Raw genomic sequence first — 24,134 nt, forward strand, 5'->3', positions numbered from 1 at the left:
TACCCTGGAGGAGGAAATGGCAACCCACTCCAGTATCCTTGCCTGAAAAATCTCATGGACAGAGGAACCTAGCAAGCTACGGTTCATGGAGTTGCAAAGAATAGGACACGACTTAGCAACTAAACGACAATGCACATCTAACACAATATGTTCTGTGAGCTTGCTGCTGCTGCTGCTGCTAAGTCACTTCAGTCGTGTCCGACTCTGTGTGACCCCATAGACGGAAGCCCACCAGGCTCCCCCGTCCCTGGGATTCTCCAGGCAAGAACACTGGAGTGGGTTGCCATTTCCTTCTCTCTACCCTTTATAGGCTTAACCTTATTTGACCATCACAACATCCTATGATATACACACAGTTATCACCCCTCTTTTACAGATGTGCAGGCTGAGGCTAAAAGAGATGAAATGACATATCCCACCCTTTTCAATTGTAAATGACAGGGATGGGATTTGAACCAAAGCAGCCTGACTGCCGAAAGCATGCTAAGTCCAGCTTCTGCTTTCACTTAGCTGCATAGCCTCTCCCACATTTTGTTCTATAATTCATCTGCAAAATTTTTGAATTAAGGGAATGTACATACTAAATACATGGGTGTTTTTAACTCCCCACTTCTCCTATCTGAAAATGCTCAATAAATAACACTGATTGATGCATTCCTCCAAGTTTGAGATCCTTGGAAGAATGACCCTACATAAATCCTGGTGGCTGTTTTTATTAATGATGCCAGGGCAGTAATCACACAGACTGGAGGAGAGGAGGACAGAATTGAAAAGCAGAAATAATTCATTTTATTTCTCAGATTAGGTGCCTGGAGGGGGCATGGCACCTGAGCAGTCTAAAGTCTGGGGCCTCTGGGTGCTTGCACATTGCTGCTTCGGATTTAATCATCTCATCTGATGTATGTTTCTGTAGAGTGTCAGGCACTCCCTATCCCACTTCTGAACAGATTTACTCTGATAGGCTTGGGGGGAAAAGCCTTTTACTCAGCCATCATGATTCAGCCAGTCTGTGAGGCTGCTTACCTGTAAACACATTCACAAACAGGCTAGCTCTCAGCCCATGGGATTTTGATTTAGTTAAGTTTCCTTTCTCCTTTCTCGCCTCTTTTTTTTTTTCTTCTTTTTCTTAGACTACTAGTATATATAGGTCAAGCATCTGCCTCCTAACCAGTTGAGAGATTAAAGGCTAAGGGAGCTCCAAGATTTTCATAAGCAAGTTGTCACACCATTGACCCTTTGCTTCCTTAGCCCCTGTTCTTTCTTGGAGGCTTTTTTTTTTTTTTTTTTTTTTGAGTCCTGAGCACTACAGGAGGATGACAGACATCCTCTCTAAAAGAGTGCTCCTCCAAACGTGATCTTCAGCTCAGCAGCAGCAGCAGCACCTGAGAGCTTCTTAGAAACACAGAATCTGGGCACCTACAGACCAGCTGAGTTGAAATTACAGGTGAACCATATACACATTAAAGTCGGGGAGCCTTGATTTTAGAACTCCAGGGGAGGAGGCATCTCCTCCACCAAACAGATCTCCCAGGGCAGTGCTGTGAGTGTCTTGGAGTGCGTAACAAGCTGCTGACATGGGGCTCAGGAGCTGCAAATAAGGGCACCATCCAGATGAAGTGTGAGCCTTCAGTGAGGCTCTGCTACTGTTGTTGCTCTTCTCTGCCCTCTGAGAGGGGAGGTACACATTAGGTGCTCAGTCTTTGCCTCATAACTATGTAGATCATCTGGAGACCTGGAGTATTGCTTCCATAGTTATAAGAAGATTCATAACAGATGTCACCCATGTGTCATCCAGGAAGGCATTTGCTCCCTTCCTGTGCTCCATCAGGACTGCACGTCTCTACTAGAGAACGCACCACTGTGATTGGTTTATGCATCCCCATCCCTCACTTTATACTGTACGATTCTTCATGACCCAGACAAATACATAAAAGAAGGAGGAAAGGAAGAAAGGAGAGAGGGAGAGAAGTAATGGACTTGAGTTTTAGAGAACTGAAGGTACACAAATATCCTGGATGTTGGAGAGTATGGAATGAAAGTATGCTGAGAAGTGAGTGTTCAAAAAGACAAAAAAAAAAAAAACTTAGGGAGGTAGGGATGAAGCTGTTGGGTTATAGATAAGGGAATAAACTAAGAATTAAGGTCACTTAAATATAAGTGTGGAGCCAACATGGGAATCCAGGTCTGTCTGATGGAGGGCTTACGTGTCTTCTGTATCACCCTGCTTTGAATGTCATAAAGGATAGCCCTAGAAGTTTTCCCCAGTACTTGCAGAGCACACCCAACTCCCTCATCCACAGGGACACAAACTCCCAGAGAGGTGGAGTGACTTGTCCACAGTTACAGAACTGGCTGGTGGCAGAACCAGAATAAGAAACCAGAAGAAAGGTATGTGTCTTCAGCCTAGTCACACCACCTGAATTTCCCCATCTTATCTTTGCAGATCTGGAGTGCAGGCCTTAGTTTTGTGTCTTGGATGGCTCCTTCAGTCCACAGTCTCTTGCTCTTCCTCTGCAAGAAGCAAGGACTCTTAGTGCACAGCAGAGTGTTGCCATGGTGATTATATAGTTTAAGGCCTTTGGAGGTTAGTGGTACCCAGATGCCTTTAACCTTTACATGGAAGATGTTTTGCAGAAACTATCAGATTTGTAAAGATATTCAAAGTCTAATTAGTGACAGGATGCTGTAATTAAAAACCACTGAGCTGATAGAGTCATCAGGAAACTAGAAAGTTCATCCCTCCATCTCAGATGGAAATATGTCTACTCTGTGTTTAGAGCTTCCCAGGGGAGAAACTTAAGTCCTTTCTCTTTCACTTGTTATAACCACTGATTATTTTTGCTAGAAACAATCCCAGGAAAAGATGTAAGGATTCTTTCACCTGTTTACTTGTCTGTGCTGGGTCTTCATTGCAGTGTACAGGGGTTTCTCTAGTTGCAGTGCATGGGCTTAGTAGTCCTGTGGCATGTGGGACCTCAGTTTCCTGACCAGGGATCAAACCTGCATTGTCTGCATTACAAGACAAATTCTTAACCACTGGGCCACCAGAGAAGTCCCATTCTTGCCTCTTTAGCAGTCCTTTTCTGCTTTCTGGAAATGGTCTTTTCTTCTTCACCCTCAGACTTCCAAGCCCTGAACTGGGTCCTTGTCATCTCCCAAGATGTAGATGTCATTTACTGGCAGAGAGAGAGGTAGAGAAAGCAGATTTGACTGCTATTCCTAGTCCTGTTAATGGATACAACCTTGGCAAAGTTCCGTCACCTCTTCCTCATGTCAGAAATCAGTAGACTGGATGACCTCTAAAAAACTTCCAATTCCAAAAACCTAATCCTCTAGTTTGCCATTGAGCTAAACTTGACTATTTCTTCCTCGGCGTATTTTATTTTTAAGCAAAATATAATAGCAAAAAGGTCTCTTTTGTATGCAAGAGAATAAACTTACATGATGAAATTACAGATACAAGAAGTGCTATTTTGGGGCAAGACACCATGTAGGCAATGTCTTCTGTCCACTCAAGGAAGTTCTGCCCATCATGATCACTGTTCTCACATTTAGTGAAATTTAGAAAAATTTCACCATTTTCATATTTCATATCAGGAACCAGATCTGAACTATCTGATACCCAGTATTAGAAGCAATCTTCATTTCTGTTTTTGGTTATGGATGCATAAGTATGCAGAAGGTGTTAAATATATAATTTAGTATTAGTGATATTAGTCTCAAGTATTAAGGCAGACTAGCATTTGATGTATTAGTTCTTCAGAGGTTACAATTAAAGCTTGAATTCCAATTGTTATATCCACTAACTGAATTGTGATTTGGCTTTTAATTCCACAATGAGTTCACCAGCATTGACAACCTAGTATTGATTAATTAGTGATGATTCTTTATTTGCAACTGTGTCTGAGAATAGGTAAGTCATATCTTCTGATTATTGTAGACTCTTCAGGCAAACATTTGGAGATGGCCTTTCCTTATTATGGCATTTCTCAGCCTAGCTGTCTGAGAAACACATACTGAATTCAAGCCTTTAAAAGTCTCATAAAAAACCCTACACATCCTTTACTTTCCCTCTTCTTCCCACCTGCCTTCTAGAAGCTGAGTCTTTGGTCTGCTGCTTTGATCCCAGCTCTTCTATACCAGCTACCCCATCATTGTCTCAGAACAGAGGCATCAAGCATCCATCACAGATAACAGGTGAGTAGGTCAAATATAAACTTGTCTACTACTATGATTAGTAATGTCTTTTAGGCCTTCTATCAATATGGTGCTTACTTCTTGGCTCAGATGGGCACTCCTAAATACTTACCAACCTGTAATAGTACTTTTGGGCTTCCCTGGTGGCTCAGTGGTAAAGAATACGCCTCCCAATGCCGGAGACGCATGTTCAATCCCTGGGTCGGGAAGATCTCCTGGAGGAGGAAATAGCAATCCACTGTAATATTCTTGCCTGCTAAGTCCCATGGACAGTGGAACCTGGTGGGCTACAGTCCATGGGGTCGCATAAGTGTCAAACACAACTTAGCAACCAAACAACAAAAACAAATGCTGCTTTTAGATGGAGTTGATACACTCAGCTTCATGGTTTAAACCTTGAAGCAGGCAAGATGTGGAAATCTTTGTAACTGAATGCATATATTTTTAAAACCATGTCACACCAGAATCTTCCCAGAGCTCTCCTAAGACAAAGAGTCTGAGATAAGGAGATGTAGCATCCTTCCTAATAAGTAGGTGGGCTCTTCCCTGGTCTGCTCTCCAATTCAGAGACTGACAGCTGAAGTCTCCCCCACCCTCAGCTGGGCCACTGGCTCAGGTGGGACGTGAGCCCTCATGTACTGACTCAGTTCCCACTGGGACAATGACCTTCATGGTACTGAGGATCCAACTGCTAATTTTGTGCACAACACTTTCTGATTGCTGTCCTCCACACTCTGAACATTTCTGTGCACGATGTGCCTTTCATTTGTGGGTGAAACCCTCTGCCCACCCATTCCTATGGCATGTGGACAACCAGACTCTCCTATCTGCCTTACACCTCTCAAACCCCATCTAGGAAAGCTATCAAAGCCTTACAACTAGTTGTAATCCCTTTCTCAACAAAAGCACACTGCTCTGGCACATCAACACCCCCACTGATGCAAATGACATCTGCTGGTTCCATGTTCCACAGAAGAGGAACTTGATACAAACTCCCTGAAGCAAGCAGTGATTGAAGCGTTAATAGGCACCCAATACCTGCATTCATCCCCACATCATTCCATCACTCCGGATTTCTACACTCAAAGCCTTTAGGGAGTTGTAAAGAAAGAAATGCCCTAGGCTGCTTACATCTACCAAGGATTTCAGGTCCTCTTGGATTGATGGTACAGTAATAGAATGCTGAATTCTTCTCTCTATACAACAATAAAGGTAGATGGCCCTGGGCAGAGACACATGACCGTCCTTTCTGTCTCCCAGTTCATTTTGCACCAATCGAGATGTACCACAGGTAGGGAATGAGGTACTTAGTATGTACCTGGTGACTTTTGCCTGAATAAAATGGGGGTTGTCATGCCTACGCATTGTACTTGGATCATGTGGAGAATAGACAGGGAACTGGTTCTCCAAAAGATTTGCTATGAAATGCTTCTCATACCACCTGAGGGAGGCACTAAGGGAGAATGATGAATTATTCTGTGTGGCTTATGTCAAACCTGCTTTTTAGGCTGGGGAAGTAGTCATCAGACAGAAGGGAGAAAACCAAGGCCATAGCTGCATGGTTCCCAATTTTAGCAAAGGGAGATCCCAGACCATAAGATGCAGAGTATGGAAAATTCTCCTGATGTCCGCAGCATGGTGGGCAAAGGGGAGCCCTCCCCCCAGCAGGCATTTACCCTAGACCAATAGCTGCACTTTTCCTAGAAAGTAAGAGCTTTCTTACTCTTCTCCTGATAGTGGGTGGTCTTGGTTCTAGGACCTGTGTCAGCCCTCGCATCTGGGATTAAAGGTGTGGGATGAGCCAGATAATTCTCTGGAGAGTTCTGCCTCACTCCATTCTTTATCAAATCTCCATCTCAACCTGTCTGTCTCTCTCTCACACACACACAATCAAGCCAGACGTGCCTTCACTTGTGTGTTCACTAATCACCCAGCCTCCTACACAGCAATATCCTCCATCCATGGGACACCCACATGTCACACACAGAGCAAATTTTAAAAATCCAAGCAGCCCAGGAAACTATCCTTTTCTTCTTTTCACTCTCATTTCCCCCCTAAAAAAGGTCTTCTTAAAAAATATATGTATTAAATCAGATCACCTTTTACCTCATATGTTCATGTGGCTGGAGCTGATTGACAAGAAAAACAATCACAAAATAAATATTTTTGTTGTTTTTTCTTTTTTCTTAAAAAAAAAAAAAAATTCCCTATACATGGTCTCTAACTTGACAGAGCTGCTTTCTTGGACAGAACAGATGCTGTTGGAAGAGGCGCTCTGGCTGGACCATGAGCAGAACATGGAGGCAGCCAGGCCCTGAAACTGGGGAGGTGGAGGAAGCAGAGGAGCTAAGGGAGGGGGTGGGAAACACGGCTGCCTGCCTGCCCTGAGCGGTCCTCTGTGGGTGTCGCTTGTTTCCCAAGGGAGCCAGCTTGAGGAACAGTCCGTGTCTGGAGAGCTCAGTAGAGGCAGCATACAAAATATAAGAACCAACGTGGGGGAATCACGAAACAGCGCCATTTTAAGAAATCTGGTTAAAAAGAATACAAAAGTGACTCCACAGAGGGGGAGGCAGTGTTCCTACCGCTCCCGTTGTTATTCCGACTTGCTCTCTTAAATGATAAGAATCACTTTCAAGGATTTGTGTGTTGCTGGGTTTGGCTGGTTCTTTTACTGAATCTCTCCCTTGGCTCCTCTCCTTCAACTGCATTCATTTGAGAAAGCACCGACTTTACAGCTTCAGGGCTGCTGAGTGGTCGCCTCCTGGTGCGAGAGTGTGTGTGTGTGTGTGTGTGTGTGAGTGTGGGCACGTGCGTTGTGCATGTGTGCAGTGGCTGTTTCTCTCTCTCCCGCCTGCTTCAGTCCAAGCCCCGAGGTCCCATCTGCTGGGTGCTGACAGTCTTCAGGGAGCACCCTGTTGGCACTAAGGTAAGGGCTTGGATGATCTCCGCACCCCAGATTAATGGGTCCCTTCCCTGCCCGGTGCTGGAGTGGGTCCCCCATTAGCTACAGAGTTTGCCGGTCTCGTATTCCACAGGGTTTGGCAGCTTGGAGTTGAAAGCCCTCAGCGAAGACTGGATCCTGCCCACCTCGTTGTTGGCCAGCTTGAGCCGATGCCGGAGCAAGCAGGAGAAAAGGTCAAGCCGGACCTTGCCAGGTGGAGAAAGCTGGTTGACCCGGTCCCTAAGCTCGATGAGCTGCAAGAGGGCAGAGTCCTGGGAACCTTGAGTGTATGGGTAGTCTAACTGGAGAATTAAGTCCCGGATGGCATCCGGGTCAAAGGGCAGGCTGTAACCAAAGACCTGCAAGGTGTTGATTTTCATGTAGCCCAAGTTCTTGGAGGGATCGGTCATCTCCAGGGGCTCATAGTAGATTGTCTCGTTGGAGTTGTCATCCAGGGACTTGATTCGGCTCCGTAGGTAAACGTGGACCGTCTCAAAGAAGGTCTTCCACCTGTTGCCCAAGGTGATAGTCCAGTTTTGGCACTGGGCGGCTGCGTCCACGTTAGTCCTCTCCCAGTCGGGGAAGTTGCCCTCACTCACAGGCATGAACCAGCTCTCAGAGTGGCTGCCCCCAAAGGGGTTGACGTAGATGGCCATGACAGGCTCCAGGGTGCTGTTCTTGGTGAGGCAGATCTGCAGGGACAGGGCCAGCATCACATGCACGAGCCCAGGCTTGTACTTGTTGCTCTTGAGGGTGAGCAGCATGCGCTTCCTCCAGGAGGGGTCGAACCAGCTGCCCAGACGCATGTCGTTGCTGATGAAGATGGAGTGCACCTCGATGCGGCTGTCCCGCTTCTGCAGCAGGTACTTGAGCTCCAGGTCCTGCAGGTCTGTCTCCAGCCCCAGAAAGTTCTCCAGGGACTCGGCCACCTCAGGGCGGCACAACCCCTGGGCGAGCACGTAGCCTGGGTTGCAGCTCCCGCAGCGGGTGCTGTTGTCTGGGGCACAGTGGGCACAGGCGGGCCCTTCGCCCAAGGCACAGGGGATGGGGCCCTGGCAGGAAGACTGGTCATAGGGGCAGGTGCAGCTGTGGCTCTGTTCCAGGAAGGTGCCGGGGAAGGTGCTCTCCCCACAGTAGAGGAGGGACTGGATACGGTTCCACCAGTAGGGCAAGGACCTGTGGAAGGGGAGACAGAAATTAAACAAGAGTCATAGGAAGACACACACTGCTGCTTCCCTGAGGGTGCCAGGAGGCTGACTAATAGGGATGTTGATGAGGAAGATAAAAGCCCCAGGTTCTCTGAATGAGGTAAACCCTACTGTACAACTTTGGGATGACCAGCAAGGCCTGGAGCTGGGTGTCTGATGGATCAGCATCAGAAAGGTCTGACATCTGCACTCATCCCTCCCAAGTACCAAAGCCTACAGAAGAGCTCAACGTCTTCCATATCCAATCTAGTTTTCAGCCTCTTACGTAAGATCTTCCAACTGGCTCTCCAAACCTCCCAATGATGTGTCCACCTCTTTTCCTCGTCACAATCTAGATCTATCCTTTCTAGAACTCTCCCATCAAGGACAGGACTTCTTTATGGTTGGCTCCCTCTCTTAAGATTTAGATTTCAGTTCTTATGATCCCTCCTCAAAGAGGTCTTCCATGACTCCCCTCAAAAGCACCACCCAGCCCTTCTCTGTCATATCACACTGCTTTGATGTGATCCACAGCCACGATCAGTATCAAAATGGATTGTGTTTGTTTACTGTTGACTTGTTCAGAGACAGCTCCCCTGCAAATGCCACGGGAGCAGGGACACTGCATCCTTCACCAACACATCTTCAGAAACTAGGATTGTTCCTGGTGCCTGGTAAGCATTTCCTAACTATTTATTGGGGGAAAAAAAGAACCTTTCTCAAAAGCCCTTACTGGTCTTTCCTCTCCACTCATGTGTCCCTTGTCACCTGCGCTTCAGTTAGAGGTGCAACTCTGGGTTCCGAGGGCAGCACCGTCTCCTGGAAGGCTCTGACTCACAAGCACCAGCCCACTTTCATCTCCTCCCGGACAGTCTGGTCAAGACGTCCTTCTCCCAGGTGGCTTTTCTCTTGGACCTTTGCTATTATTAGGACATGTCTTCGATTTATGTTCTACCAACATGAATTTGGGCTTCCCAGGTGGCGCTAGTGGTAAAGAACCTGCCTGCCAATGCAAGAGACATAAGAGATGCTGGTGCGATCCCTAGGTCGGCAAGATCCCCTGTAGGAGGGCATGACAACCCACTCCAGTATTCTTGTCTGGAGAATCCCCATGGACAGAGGAGCCTGGCGGGCTACAGTCCATGGGGTCACAAGAGTTGAATACAACTGAAGCGACTGAGCATGCAACATGAATTTAAGTAGCTGCTGCATAGTAATAATTTTCTAGTTTTGATGTTCCTATGTATTATCTTTCCAATTAGCAAATGCCCTCACTGCTCAATCTTAGGCCATATAAGGTAGACTCAACAAAGGCTTGTTGAATGCATGTGTGAACAAGCGATGGATGCTTGAAGGCCAGTGCTGACCCAGCCCCCTCTGTTCCTAAGGACACAGGGCCTCAGCTCCCTTCGCTCCTGCAACTCAGAGCAGAGTTGCTGTTGGAAATGATCTACTGCGTGTGTTTCTCATCATACATAATCAGTGTGTGAGCTTTAACTCCACCCTTTCTTTTCCTCAAAGACTTATTAAAATGGAAATTAGTGAGTGAGAATTAGAGTATTATTAGAGTAACATTCGAATCAACTATAATTTATATAAAAGTAAAATTAGCTTCTCCTTTTTTTTCACTTCAGACACATCTCATAATTGAGAATGAAGTGCAAGTAGGTCAAGATAAAGGGAGCCTCTGAAAGGCCACATGTGGATCAGCACACCCAGCTCTGCCGTGTTGAACAGGGGCCCTCCAGGGCCTCAGCCACTGTCATGGGCAGCGTGGCTCTGGCTCAGACACAGGGGTGCTCACCTTTCCTTGGGCAGACGGAAGCGGGGCTGCCGGTGACAACGCTTGCAGAGGTTGAAGAGCCGGCGGACGATGCGATGGGTCTTCTTGAACAGCACTCGCAAGTTGGCTCCCAGCTGCTGGTAGCGGTGCTGGAGGCTGGTGTCCACCGCCCAGAACTGGGAGATGGCTGTGGAGTTCAGGAATCTGTCATCCGGCAGCCGCTTCAGCAGGGCCTGGAATTCCTCTGTGGGTAAGGACACACAGGCTGAGCTGAGGGGGTACCCTGCAAACCCTGGGTGGGCAAGAGCCCCCTCTACCCCCAAGACCCAGCTTGCCTATCCATCACTGTATGAGGCAGAAGGCTTCACACCATTCTCCCAGGACTTTTGATTTCTTTCTTTTTAAACAGCTTTATTGAGAAATTATTGACATACCATAAGATAAGGCTACAGGATTCTTTCCCCTCCATCCTATCTCTAATACGCTTCTGAATTTCAAAACACATCTCTGTCACCACCCATGTGGCCAGTGACCTTGGGATGCATCTCTTTTGCCATTAATACCTCCTTACAAATTATGCACAACCTTCTTGGATCACACCACAGCCCCCTTAGGGAAGCTGGTAAAGGTAAGGGTGGGCAAGACTGGCAAATGTGGGCACAGAAGACAGAACACGCACCTCAGAAGTCTTTCATTTCCTGAGACCAGCCTCTCCTCGCAATATCCTTCTCTCTGACTCTAGCACATCCTAACTCTCTTTTGAGATTCACCCCTTGACCAGATTAAGGACTTCCTATAGCTCAAACAGTAAAGACTGTGCGTGTAATGCAGGAGACCAGGGTTCGATCCCTGGGTCGGGAAGATCCTCTGGAGAAGGGAATGGCAAACCATCCAGTATTCCTGCCTGGAGAATCCCATGGACAGAGGAGCCTGTCGGGCTGCAAAGAGTTGGACACGACTGAATGACTAACACACACACCTTGGCTAGATATCCATACTTTTTTGAAGTCAGTCCAGAAGCAGAGTGCTTTCTGGTTCTTAGCTCCTACTACAAGTCTGAGTTCTCCTCAGAGCTTCCTGGGAACAATGTGTTTTCTGAAGTCATGATCTCTGTCCACAAATCTGCTTTTACTTAGGACCTTCAGTCATCTGGTCTCCTGATAGGGGTCCGAATAGCCCTCCTTCACTCACTAGCAATAACTCATAGTGCTGAAAGCCCAAAGTCCTTGCCTACATACTCAAGCATCCCACTACCATCTTAACTACCTACCCATACTACCATCCTAATGCCACCACCCCTGGTCCAGTGCAGCCAGGGCTGCTATTCTCCTCAGCTACTGAATACCTTGTCTAAGACTTGAGCTGGCAGTGCCTGGGTCCTCTACTCATTCTGATTTTTCCAGCCCCGGTTCTTGACTGGAAAAATCACACCTAGTAATGACATTAACCACTAGTATGTGCATAGTTCTTCTTCTTATAAAACACTTAAGTATACAAAATGGCACAGAGAATAACAAAATAAACTCCCACAAGTCCACCACCTAGATCTTGCATCTTGCTACACTGAATTCAGATTTTTTTTTTTTTAAGAAATAAGCAAAGTAAATATACTTGAAGGCCCTAAACTTCCCCTCTGTTTTTATCTCAATGTAACTACTCTCTTGAATGTTTTCTTTATCATTATCATATATTTTTTAACATTTCCTATAAATGCATTTATCCATGAAAACATTAAATATTGTGTTCTTGCCTGGAGAATCCCAGGGACGGGGGAGCCTGGTGGGCTGCCATCTATGGGGTCACACAGAGTCGGACACGACTGAAGTGACTTAGCAGCAGCAGCAGTATGTTTTTAAACATCAAGTAAATAGTACTAAATATGCATTATGTTTATAATTTATTATATTATAGTATTATATATAAGTATTACAGTATTACATAAATATAAATATGTATGTAATACATAGCCTTTTTCATTTGCCTTGTTTTATCCAATACTGTTTTCTGAGACATATCCACATAACTATTATTCATGTAGTAGTGAAATGTATATTATGCCGAGTTCTTTATAATTTTATCCACATTGTTCCATATGAGTCATCCATCCACCGATTACTATCATTTTCCTACATTTACAGATGAAGAAATGGAGGCACTGAGTGGCTGCATGGCTAAATCAAAGTCATACAAAGGGTCAGTAATAGAGAGTATTAGGTCTGCCCAAGATGTTACAGCAAAATACAACAGAATGGATGGCTTATAAACAACCAAAATGTATTTCCAGGGGCTGGAAATCCAAGGTCAAGAGGCTGCGGCCAGGTTCTGGTGAAGGTCCTCTCTGGGGCTGAAAATGGCTAAATTCCTGCTGGGTCCTCACATGGTGGAAGAGGTAAGTGATCTCTCTGGGACCCCTTTTATATGAGAGTGCCAGTCCCATTCATGAGGATTCTGCTCTTATGACTTAATCACCTCCCCAGGTCCCCACCTCCTAAGACCATCACCTTGGGAATTAGATTTTCAACTTATGAACTGGGGGGCGGAGACACAAACATTCAATCCATAACACAGAATAAGAACTCAAAACCCAGTCTTCTGAATCTAAGTCTCAAGGTGACACTGATATCAGTTATACTTGCACTAAGCAGTCACCAGCATGAACTAGTGACTCCTAGAAACATGCTATGCACCTCACTCATTCAACAAATATTCACTGTGCACCTAACGTGCAGACACTGTGGAAACTGTGGCAAACAAGATAGATGAGGTCTGTGGCCTTGATTATATTTACCTTAGCTTATTAGGTCCTTGAAATGCATCTCTTTGGTAAGTATTAGGTTTCTTTGCATATATAACAAAAGAAAACGACTGAGACTTGGGATGGTGATATAACCTGCTGGAGGTCACAGCCAGTGACGTGGCTGAGTCAGGAACCAAGCTGAGTGTCCCGTGGAGCACCTCATGGCCTCCTCCCACTCACAGGGAGGAAATCTGGGCCAACCCACTGCTCACCTGACTCCTCGAACTGCCGGTTGTGAGTCGCCCAGGAGTCCTGGATCTGCAACAGGCTGTCCTCCATGGCCTGGATGTCGGCGTCAGGACAGTTGCATTCTGGGAAGGTAGGGCTGCACTTGCACCAACAGTCATTACCCTTGCAGATGAGCTCGCCCTCGGAGCTGCAAGTGATGTAGCTGAGTGCAGCGGCCACAAAGCGCTCACGCAGGTACTCGGGCAGCAGCACCTGCAGGCCTAAGGAAAAGATGTATCAGGGAAAACTGCCAGGCGGGACCAGTGGGTACTCGCTTTCCCACACCCGAGGCTGCAGAGTCCCCAGCTGGAGTTCTGCTGACTTGTGCATCCTGGGTCCAAGGATGGGCACCCTAGGCCTGATCCTGCTAAGCTGGTTGGGACAGAGGGTTACTGCTACTCCTGTGGCAGATGGGGTACATCAAAGCTCAAGGCTTAGTTGAACCCTCACATCAGCCAAATTAAGAACGTGCCTATCATACAAACAGGCTTCTTGGCTACACGTCAGCATTTCTAGGATGGAAAGGCAATGGTGTTTTAGATAAAGGAAGAGCTTAGAGTCCTCCTGGGGGAAAAACATCAAGGCTTGTTGGACATTTTGCTCTGCCTCCAAGAGCCATTCTAACTTCTCTGAGATGAGCAGCGGGCCTCCTAAATGCTGACCCTCCTGGGCCTCCCACCTTAGCCCTGAAGACCAAGTAGGCTGCCCTGTTTAGGAGGTAGGGACAGATGTTGTGGGTATGTAGTGGCCTCAACATTCAGAAAACTAAAATCATGGCATCTGGTCCCATCACTTCATGGGAAATAGATGGGGAAACAGTGGAAACAGTGTCAGACTTTATTTTTGGGGGCTCCAAAATCACTTCAGATGCTGATTTCAGCCATGAAATTAAAAGACGCTTACTCCTTGGAAGGAAAGTTATGACCAATCTAGATAGCATATTAAAAAGCAGAGACATTACTTTGCCAACAAAGGTCCGTCTAGTCAAGGCTATGGTTTATCCAGTGGTCATGTATGGATGTGAGAGTTGGACTGTGAAGAAAGCTGATTGCCAAAGAATTGATGCTTTTGAACCGTGGTGTTGGAGAAGACTCTTGAGAGTCCCTTGGACGCAAGGAGATCCAACCAGTCCATTCTAAAGGAGATCAATCCTGGGTGTTCATTGGAAGGACTGATGCTAAAGCTGAAACTCCAATACTTTGGCCACCTCATGCGACAAGTTGACTCACTGGAAAAGACTCTGATGCTGGGAAGGATTGGGGGCAGGAGGAGAAGGGGACGACAGAGAATGAGATGGCTGGATGGCATCACCGACTCGATAGACATAAGTTTGAGTGATCTCCGGGAGTTGGTGATGGACAGGGAGGCCTGGCGTGCTGGGATTCATGGGGTCACAAAGAGTCAGACACAATTGAGCGACTGAACTGAGTACTTCCCATATATGACTGCAGGTAAAACTTGTGGTCATACCGAGGCTCTTACAGGTGAGGAAGTCCAATCCTCATGAGCCCAGTGGTCTGCTCAAATCACAGTGCTAGAAAAGCCAGCTTGGTGTCAGACTGTGCCCTTGTCCCCTTGGGTCCTATCACACAACTGGGACTGGCTGTCCACCTCAGGCTTTCACTCTTGAGGAGATTTGAAAGCAAGGTGGTCGTAGATGCTCCAAGTTACATATAAATGCCTTTCAGCTCTCTTTTCTAATTAGCTGCCTCTGGTCTTGAATATAATCCACTCAGTTATCCAAGATTCAGTTTTCCTACCCATCTGTGGTGCCTGCTTGCGAAGTCGCTTCAGTCATGTCTGACTCTTTGCAATCCTATGGACTGTAGCCCACCAGGCCCCTCTGTCCATAGGATTTCCCAGGCATGAATATTGGAGTGGGTTGCCATGCCCTTCTCCCAATCCAGATATCGAACCCATGTCTCTTGTGTCTCCTGCATTGGCAGGCGGGTTCTTTACCACTAGCTTTACCACCACTGGAGTGGTGGATATTGGTTTATCAGCAGGATAGACTCCTAGTTGGCTTCTAGCCAGACAGGGTGACTGTTGGAAGCCTATGAAGAGGTGAATGAATCACAGGCATGCCTTGGGATGCAAGCTGGCCAGGTTCGAGGTCAGACCCTCAGGAGGCTCCCTGAATAGGGACCCCAGGAGACACTGTGCCAGGAGAGTGAGGGATGAAGAGGACTTCTGGATGGGATGGGCTCCCCTTTCATCAAATATATGCTGGCTCTTTATCGTCACACCCTTAACCTTGGCAGGAAATCAGAGAGTCCAGTGGATGTATCCTGGTGTCAGTGGACCTTAAAGTAAAACTTAAAATTGCAGCTGCAGTAGATGTTTGTTGCTCTTGTTTGAGATCTACTCCTGTTCAGAACTGCTCCTGTGTTTTCCTTTCTTGATGATGTCCCTGCAGTGGCACTTGAGCAGCCCTCCCCACGTCCCCTGTCCACATGTGCTTGCTTCCCACACTCACCCCTCTCCAAGCCCTTTCCTTTCACCTCCCCTATTAGCTCCCTCCTCCTCCCCATAACATTTCCTATTGCTATAAAATAAGTGCCCTGAGCAATGTCTGCATGAGTGATAGGCTATAAAATTAAATGGCATAAACTATTCCAAATGAACCACCAGACACTCTGAACTTCACTCATCGCTAATTTCCAGACACAAACCCAGTTCATCCAGGGACCTAGGAGAAGAGGGATGCTAATTGCATTGTGAGGCTTTAAAGAAAGGAGGCTTTCCCTCCTTTTTATTATGTTTCTTGATGCCTAAAGCATTCAAGGAGTGCATCTGACTCAGGTTGGCTGGAATTTGTCATCGTAGATCCTGGGTGAGGGCTATTGATTTTATAATACCAAGACAATCATATCTTAAACAGAGTTCAGTTCAGTTAGGCCTTAAGAAGAATGAACGTTCCCCACTGCCAAACAGCTCTGACTCCATCTACATAGCTCTGCCCCTGGGATGCTTGGGGGACACCTGAGTGCATCCCCTTATCTCCCAGTCTCCAGACCTAGTGTCACTCCTATTCCTTTTGCTTTTCTGTTTCTGCTTGTTCTGTCCCCAGTTGAGGCTACCATTCCTTTCAAACTCTTCTCCTGGCTTTGATCTCCCATGGAAGGATGCAGACTAGTAACAAAAAGTAGAAACCATTCTGAGGATAACCAGTAGCCCCACATTTTGTGTAGCTCTTAGTTGAGCTAGCGACGATGTCCGATGATCACTCTGCAAAGACCAGCTGTTCCCCACTGTGTCCTTAGGATAAAGCAGAGGGTTCTTTGGACAACAAGGGAGATTGCGCAGCTAGATCAAGGCATAGAAGGATGGGTGTGCTCTTGCTGTAGGACAGTGACAGAGATCTTGGGCAGGACTGGGAGGTAGGAGGATTCAGGTGTCGAGTGGTTTGAGCAATGGTTGAGGTATAAAGTAAACCATATCAGAAGTTTTCTCCAAGGAGTGATGGAAAGTTGTTAATTACAGGTCCCAGAACTAGGTGTAGTTCTTGTCTTTGGAAGGGTTTAGCCAAATGGGGCAGATGGGACCTTTTCCTTTGGGTGATCTAAACTTTTTTTTTAAACCACCTATGGAAAGTGTGAAAATCATCACAGGGTACCTTACCGAGTAACTGCACCTTGTTCTCTGGGCTCTGTACCAGGACAGAACTGACCGAGTCCAGGTTGTCATAGTTGCTGCAGCCCAGGGGGCCGGTCCTGGTTTCCGTGACCTAGAGAAGGAAGCGCGGGTTAGACGAGACTTTCCCTTTGCCCTGCCCTCTTCCGGTCAGCCATTCTCACTCTGCGTCCTGTCCTGGACTGGCCCAAGGAAGGACATGGCTCTTTCCACCCTGGGAGCGTGAAGCCACTTTTCCCCTTGTTCTGAGACAGGAAGTATCAGTGGTGTAGGGCTGGCAGCAGCAGCTGTCCGGAAGTGGAAGCCTTTTAGAGGACCCAGGGGGACTCTGTGTCTGAAAAAAAGAAACGGTGTAGGAAGAGGAAGCTAAGCCTCCACACTGGAGTTCTCTCATCTCCTCCCCCAGAGGAGGACTGGAGACCAGATGCGGATGCTGTCAGCCCACTGGCCAGCCCAGCTGTAGCCACTTGATGTGGTGCTCACAGGCTTTAGGGATCCCAAGGATGAAACACACTAGAGAAATATGAGTTATGAGTATTATTATTAATATTAAACATTTAAGTCCCACCTCGGCACTGAGACGTCCTTAGAGAAAATCAGCCGTGGGCTTACTGCATATTTTAATAAGTATATTAAATATACATAATCTCTTATAGCTATGTAATATTCCAAAACACCACAGAGTCATTTTAAAATATTATAAAGTTGGACTATCGGTTTTTCCCTGATGTTTAAAGTATAAGATGAAAAATGGGGAGCTTTAAATGCACTGAAATAATTATGTAATAAGACTGATGGGGACCTGAGGCCCTTTCTTTTCAGGATCTCTGGAGGCTCTGCCAACAATCAATCAACCAATCAACTGGTATTTATTGGGCAGCCACTGTTCAATTCCCTGCAATTTATCAAACATTCATAGAGTGCCTTTCTCAGAGTTCTTCAAGGAAGTTGGCTCTGATACCTCTGACCTTCTCTCCTAGCTCCAGGCACCTCTGCTTTGCAGCAAGCAGACGAGCTGGAGTTTTCCATCCTTTCCTGCAAGTATTTAAAGCCTGAGTCCTCCACACATGAAAGGCTCCTCAGAGGTAAGCTCATAGTTATTTTGCTCATGAGGTTGTCAACTGCAATTAACACAGTGGCTGGCACCTACTACATACTCAATAAATTAGAGTGTGTGTGAGTAATATGTTTCAGGCTTTGAGGGGTGGAGAGGTGGGCACAAAGATGTACAGGTTATACTGTGTGTCCTCCAGGAGGCTACAACCTGTGGGAAGACAGGTGCATACCCAACTGATTGATACACCTCCAGGTGGAGAAGAGACAATGTGTCATAATGAGCCCTGAGGAAAGCGCAGTTCTAAGCAAGGGAAGGAGTTTCAGAGGAGAGAGCAACTGAGTTGTTCCTTCAAGATGAGTAAAATATGGACAGGAAGAGAATGGAGGGGAAGTACTCTCAGAAAAAGAAGGGGCGGCATGATCTACAACATATGGGCTTGATAGTGTGAGATATAATGTGTCTGCCACTCTGCCAGTTATCACAGTGAATTCCAAAGTGTAAGTGACATCATTAAAGAGAATTTAGTATAGTTAGTCCTGAAAACTGCACATGGAACAGAGTAAATGAGAGATGGTGTGATACTAATACAATGAAGAGAGAGAAGGGAAAAAACGTTGTTGCTTAAAGTAGTATGAGAAGGCTTCATGGAGGAGGTGATGCATACACTGGTCTTAAAGGATAACAGGGAAGAGGAGAATTGGAAGAGAAAGACTACAGGGCAAGCAATAGACCCTGTGCATGAGAAGCAGCAAGACCCAGCCTGGATGGGGAATAGGATCAAGGCCATGACAGAGGCAGGAAACCCCTCTACAGTTTCCAAGTTCATCCTCCAAGATCATCCCATTTAACCTTCACGCTAACTCTGAGACAGATCACACTACTATCATGTTTCAGGGAAAGATACAAGGTTTAGGAAGATACTGGGCCCAAAGACTCAGAGCTATTGAGTAGATGAGATAGGAGTTTGACTTCTGAATCCTCAGACTTCAGTTCCTGGCCCCAGTGTCTCCTGTGAGGGCATATCAAAGGGCTGCAGAAAATGGAGTTAAACCCACGTAGACGACATCACTCTAAAAAACAAGTGTCAATAGACCAGCTCATCCAAAACATTTTAGTGATCTATCTTCTCTGCAGAAGGTGAACAAGGCATAAGACAAACTGCATAGACTTCTTTTATTTTTTATTGGAATATATTTGCTTCACAGTGTTAATTTCTACTGTACAGCAAAGTGAATCTGCTATACATATACACATAGCCCCTCTTGTTTGGATTTCCTTCCCCATTTAATTCACCGCAGAGCATTGGACAGAGTTCCCTGTGCTATATAGTAGGTTCTCACGAGTTAGCTATTTTATGCATTGTATCAGAAGACTTTAGATATTATGATTACAGATGAGGAAATCAAGACCAGATAGGTTGAGTGATTTCTTCAAGGTCACACAGTTAACTGCAAGGCTCTGATTCATCTGATTCATTCATTCTTTCACTCATTTATGAAATATTCCAGGAGAATCCAAAACTCACAGTGAGCCAGTCACTACCATAAGGAGTTTACAGACAAGTGGAAACATGTTTATACTGACATAATCCAAGTGTTACACAGGAGCCTGCCTCCCTCCACAGGTGGGCACTTGGTGCTGAATAATGTCTCTGTGTTGAGTGAGTTGGCGACTGACTACTGCAGTGGGAAGGCAGAACCAGGATTATTTCAAGGTAAAGCTTTCTTTATCTATATGGTGCAAAAATTCCTATAGGAGCTGTGGCCAAGGACTAGCCCAGCTATTCGGGGAAGCCTGTCTCTCTTGGAATGCAGTGGGCTGAAAGACAGAGTGGGATGGGGGTGTGTGGTATTTGGGAGGTTTGCCTGTCCCCGCCTCCAGGTAAGCTGGCCACCACGCTGTCACTGAGTTCTGCACTGGCTTTTCTATCCACCCACTCCTGAGTTGAACACTCACCAGCATCAGGTCCATGCAGGGAGAAAGCTACATGCCTTATGCAGAAGTAGGACAACTCCCAAGGGGGCGAACAGAGCACAGCCACTTTCCACTCTTTCATTCCACCCCTGTCCCTCCCTCTCTAGCACTGATTCATCTGCCCCCTCCACAACCCCACCACCATCTTGTTCAACATTCTAGGGCCGGCTCCCATGCAATTTTCTGACCTTTACTTACCCATTTCCAAAGGTCAGTTCTAAAGAGAACAATCAATTAGGTGAATCATTGAAAGGGTGGGCGTAGCTCTGCTTTGTTAATGGCAGCACAAGGATGGGATCGAGGAAGAGACAGAAACTGCGATCCCCCTGTTCATTTCTTGTTAGAGGGAACGATTCAAGCCAGATCTCCACTAGTGAGGAAGGCTCACTCAGGTTTTACCAGATCCCAGAGTCACTGCCCTTTCCATGGCTCCTCCACCCTGAGCCACCTCTGACCTCCCAGAGAAGCAAGGAGGAGGGAAGCAGGAGGGGAGCTGCAGAAGGTCCTCTTGCAGATGGTGCCTGAGCACTGACTTGACAAGCGGGCTGAGCCAAGGACCTCCGAACCTGAGGAGTGATGAAAGTTCCAGAGTCCCTGGCAGGTTGGTCCAGGAAACCCTGTGTCTCTCCCTGTAGAAGAGGCAGACAGCTTTAGTGGATTATAAAGAGGGCCGGCGGAGGTAATGGAAAGTGCAGCTCAAAGAGAGCCTCAGATAAGCTTTCAGAAAGAGAAAATAATTGTGTGCTAATTGGTCTGTTGACAGAAACCGTCCTGCCTTCAGAAAGCCCTGATGGATCTCAGGTTCATTAGCACATCCAATTTTCCATAAATGCCGGATTGTGCAAAGGCTCATTCGGGTGAGCCTGCTCTCCTCCCCTTGCCCTTCACTCCCTGGCTGCTCTCATCCTACCTGGTGGGGAGGGGGGCTGACTTGCTGCACAGCTAAGCACCAGTAAAATGGGCTTCTAACTGTGAGCGATAGGGCTGGCCAGAGAAGTACAGTTGAGAGTGTGTGGGATTCAAAGAGCTGCAAATTGAATCCCAGGCTGCTGCAGGCAGGAATCTGGACAAGTCGCTTTAAGGGTGCTTATGAGAACCGCTCCCTCTTGCCATCCTGAGGTCTATGCAAACTCGTGTGGGGGTTCTTTTCAGGCAGCTCAGGAGCCTCTCAGACCCTTCCTCAGCCTTCAGTTAAGTAGAGGGTGAGTTACAACTGGGGTTTCCCAGGTGGCGCTAGTGACAAAGAACCTGCCTGCCAGTGCAGGAGATAGAAGAGGTACAGGTTCAATTCCTGGTTGGGGAAGATCACCTGGAGGAGGACCTGGCAACCAACTCCGATATTCTCACCTGGAGAATCTCTAGGACACAGGAGCCTGGAAGGTTTCAGTCCATAGGGTCTGCAAAGAGTTGGACACGACTGCAGTGACTTAGCACTCACACACGAGCTACAACTACAAAATATGCCCCTGCCCTCTTCTGGGCTTTTATCCCTTCCCAGGAATTATGGATAGGATGAATCTGTATTCAGCCCTTTCCAGTGTGCAAAGTGTTTTCATGTTTTCATTTGGTGTTACCCGATCCTACAGTAGAGTAAGGGGTGATATTCACAATATGTTATTCCCAGTGTGTATCAGCAGGAAGGACAGGAGTGCGCTCACTAATCAGAGGTGGTGTCAGCTATAGGGCCAAAGTCAGGTCCAATGATCCCAAGGTGCAGCAGTCCTCTGGTTACTACTTGGGGAGATCCTAGGGTTCCAGGGGAGGGATAAAGGTGGTTAGAGCAGCACATCGCAGCCTAGGTGAAGATGACTCACCATTCTGTAGTATTAAATACTCTGAAGTATTTAATAACTGATGTGGCCAAGTCAGCTGAATCTTAGTCCTGTACAGGTGAGTCAAATAGTTGGTAAATCCAGGTCATGGAGTTCAATAACTAATGTCTCAAGGTCACAGGAATAGTGAATATCGAGGCTGAAATCCAGTCCCTGGTCTTCTCACTTGAGGAAGCTCATCTCCCATTAAACCAGGTGACCTGCCATCCCCAATCAGGCATTTTAGTGACTGTCTCACCACACGCCCAACACTGCGAAGAGACTTGGAACTTCATGCGTGTGACTGTCCCTGCTGCCTGAGCCCCGATGTTGTGTGTGGGGAGGTGGAGACAGGCGTAGAAACAGCTGCAGTCTAATGGGACACATCCTGTAACAGAGACACTTACTGCCCACGGCAAACCTTGCACCAGAGCGGGGTGTTCAGTGGGGTCTCGGGCATGTGTCGGAAAAACAAAAGGGGGTAGGGTGCCTCTTTCTTACCGTTAGTGAAAAGAAGTTGCTAACAAAGGGTAGAGAGTAAGAGTGCCTTTGCTTAGAGAAACAAAAAACCGGCAGATTTACTCAAGGGCTTTTCCTTCACCAAAGGTGAGCAGGTGGGCAGACCCCTCACCCCCACCTACCTCCACCCAGAATAATGGCTGTGCTGGAAGCCAGCTCATCCCCTGTAAAGGAGCCTTCAGTAGAGAAAGCAGGTGGCAGGGGCTGCAGCACCGGCAGCAGAGTTTGAGCTCACAAGGGTGTGCTACTGTGGGGGAGGTGGTGGGATGGGGGGTGCTGTCTGGATTTGCAAGTGCTGTGTGTTAAAGCAAAGAGGTGGTCTCCGGTGGGACACCATTACTATCAAGATGGAATGACCAGGTCAACCGTATGGAGGGAGCGGAGCCATGGGATGGGTCGCCAACACCTCCCTTTGCTCCCTAGTCTAGGGTATGCCCTTTAGCAAGGACTGTGGGTTATAGTGAGAGGTGGAATGAGACACTGAATGCCTTGTTTTTCATGGTTCTCTGAACTATATAGCCCATGGGGAGCACCCATGGTGCTCCCAAACAGAAATAACTCCAGGTCAAGTAGCCCAGTGGAAGCTGAACAGTCATCTTCCCACCTGTGACTGAGGAATTCCAAGAATAGGCCTCTGAGGATAGTGGCCCCTCTTTGGAGGAGATAGACAGCGACTCTAGCTCTAGGACACGCATCTACAGGCCTAATGACGGACATGGATGTGAGAGCCTGCCCCTCTCACTGTCACCCACAGTCTTTGCTAAACAGGTGAGTCCAGGAAGCCATGGCTGAGATGACGTAACCCCCACTCTCTGTGCTGGACTAAGGTGGATCCTGAACCAGGTTCTTTCTCTATGGAATTCAGAACTGTGATACTGGACGGGGGAGGGGAAATGTAAGGGGTGATTATAGAGACATGAAATTCAGAGCAGCTAAAGCGCCTGCTATGTAACAGGAACTGAGACTGCTACAATGAACAAGAGAGGCGTCTTTGTCCTGATGGCACTGGCTGAGACAAAACAGGAAGGTGACGTTCAGCCAGGGCCAGCTTCAGAGCAAGACAAAGCTAAACACAGGCCGAAGTCCCTGGCACACAGAACGTCTAGACTAAACAGAGGAAAGAACTTGAACTAGAGAAACAGGAAGGTGAAGCAGGTAGAGATGAAAATGTAGAGATGCACTCCAATAAGAAACAGAGCATCTTGGGAGTAGTACTGTCCTTTTACTATGCCCATGGGTCTACACCGGATCCAGTGTCTTGTTCTTAAGAGCTCTGTGCTATTCTTCACCAGAATCCTCTTAACAGATAATCCTGACATCTGAGTTACCTTTTTCTTTCAACTGAACATGCTTACATGCAGTTGCACACATACTGTGAAGAGTGGGGTCCGTGACTCATTCACCCAACAAACCTTGACTCATGACCCATAATGTGGCAAGCTCTGTACTCCTACTGGAAACCAAAGATGCCTAAGACCCAGTCCCTCCCATAAGGAGGGAGACTCTCTGAGACTCCCTAAGATCTCTGAGACTCTCAGGTCCTCTTGTTAATGAGCACTCAGTTCAAATGACAATCCCTATAAAGGAGGCATGCTTGAAATACGGAAGAGGGGCATTTAACTACATTGGGAGTCAGGAATGGCTTCACGAAAGAGTTACCTTTTTGAGCCAAACAAAGAAGGGGTAGGAAGAGCCACTCAGGTAAACAGATAACCACTGCAAGCAAAAAAGAACAGGCACTGGGGAAGGGAAACACAAGAGAATGGTATAAATGGTAAGTGAAGGGTTGCAGCAGGGGGAGGGGGAGGCAAGGGTTGAGAAGAGTGTAAAAGGATTGTTTGGAGCTAAAACTAAGACAATGACAGGCATAGTAGGTCTTCAATTGCCTTCCCATCTTGTTAAGCAGAAGAATTATTCCTTTGCAAGGTCCTGTTGCTCATGCTGTCTATATTTCTTACTAGATCTTCCCAGAAATCCTTCACAGTAGAAATTATTCTAATTATTCTA

The 24,134-nt window shown here is 46.9% G+C and overlaps 1 protein-coding gene across 1 annotated transcript in view; it reads right to left on the bottom strand.

The window, feature by feature from the left end:
- Positions 1-6,418: 6,418 nt before the first annotated feature.
- BRINP2 (BMP/retinoic acid inducible neural specific 2) overlaps positions 6,419-24,134 on the bottom strand; it is a 64,889-nt gene continuing 47,173 nt past the window's right edge. The window contains exons 4-7 of the mRNA XM_055418807.2: positions 16,755-16,860; positions 13,118-13,354; positions 10,130-10,352; positions 6,419-8,314 (exon numbers count right to left, since the gene is read on the bottom strand). Of these exons, the coding sequence (XP_055274782.2) occupies positions 7,198-8,314; positions 10,130-10,352; positions 13,118-13,354; positions 16,755-16,860 (1,683 nt within the window). The 3' untranslated portion in view covers positions 6,419-7,197. The remainder of the gene's footprint in view (positions 8,315-10,129; positions 10,353-13,117; positions 13,355-16,754; positions 16,861-24,134) is intronic.

The sequence above is a fragment of the Moschus berezovskii genome, chromosome 17, assembly GCF_049115385.1.
Source record: "Moschus berezovskii isolate FMDL1 chromosome 17, NW_MosBer_1.0, whole genome shotgun sequence".
In the NCBI taxonomy this organism is placed as follows: domain Eukaryota; kingdom Metazoa; phylum Chordata; class Mammalia; order Artiodactyla; family Moschidae; genus Moschus; species Moschus berezovskii.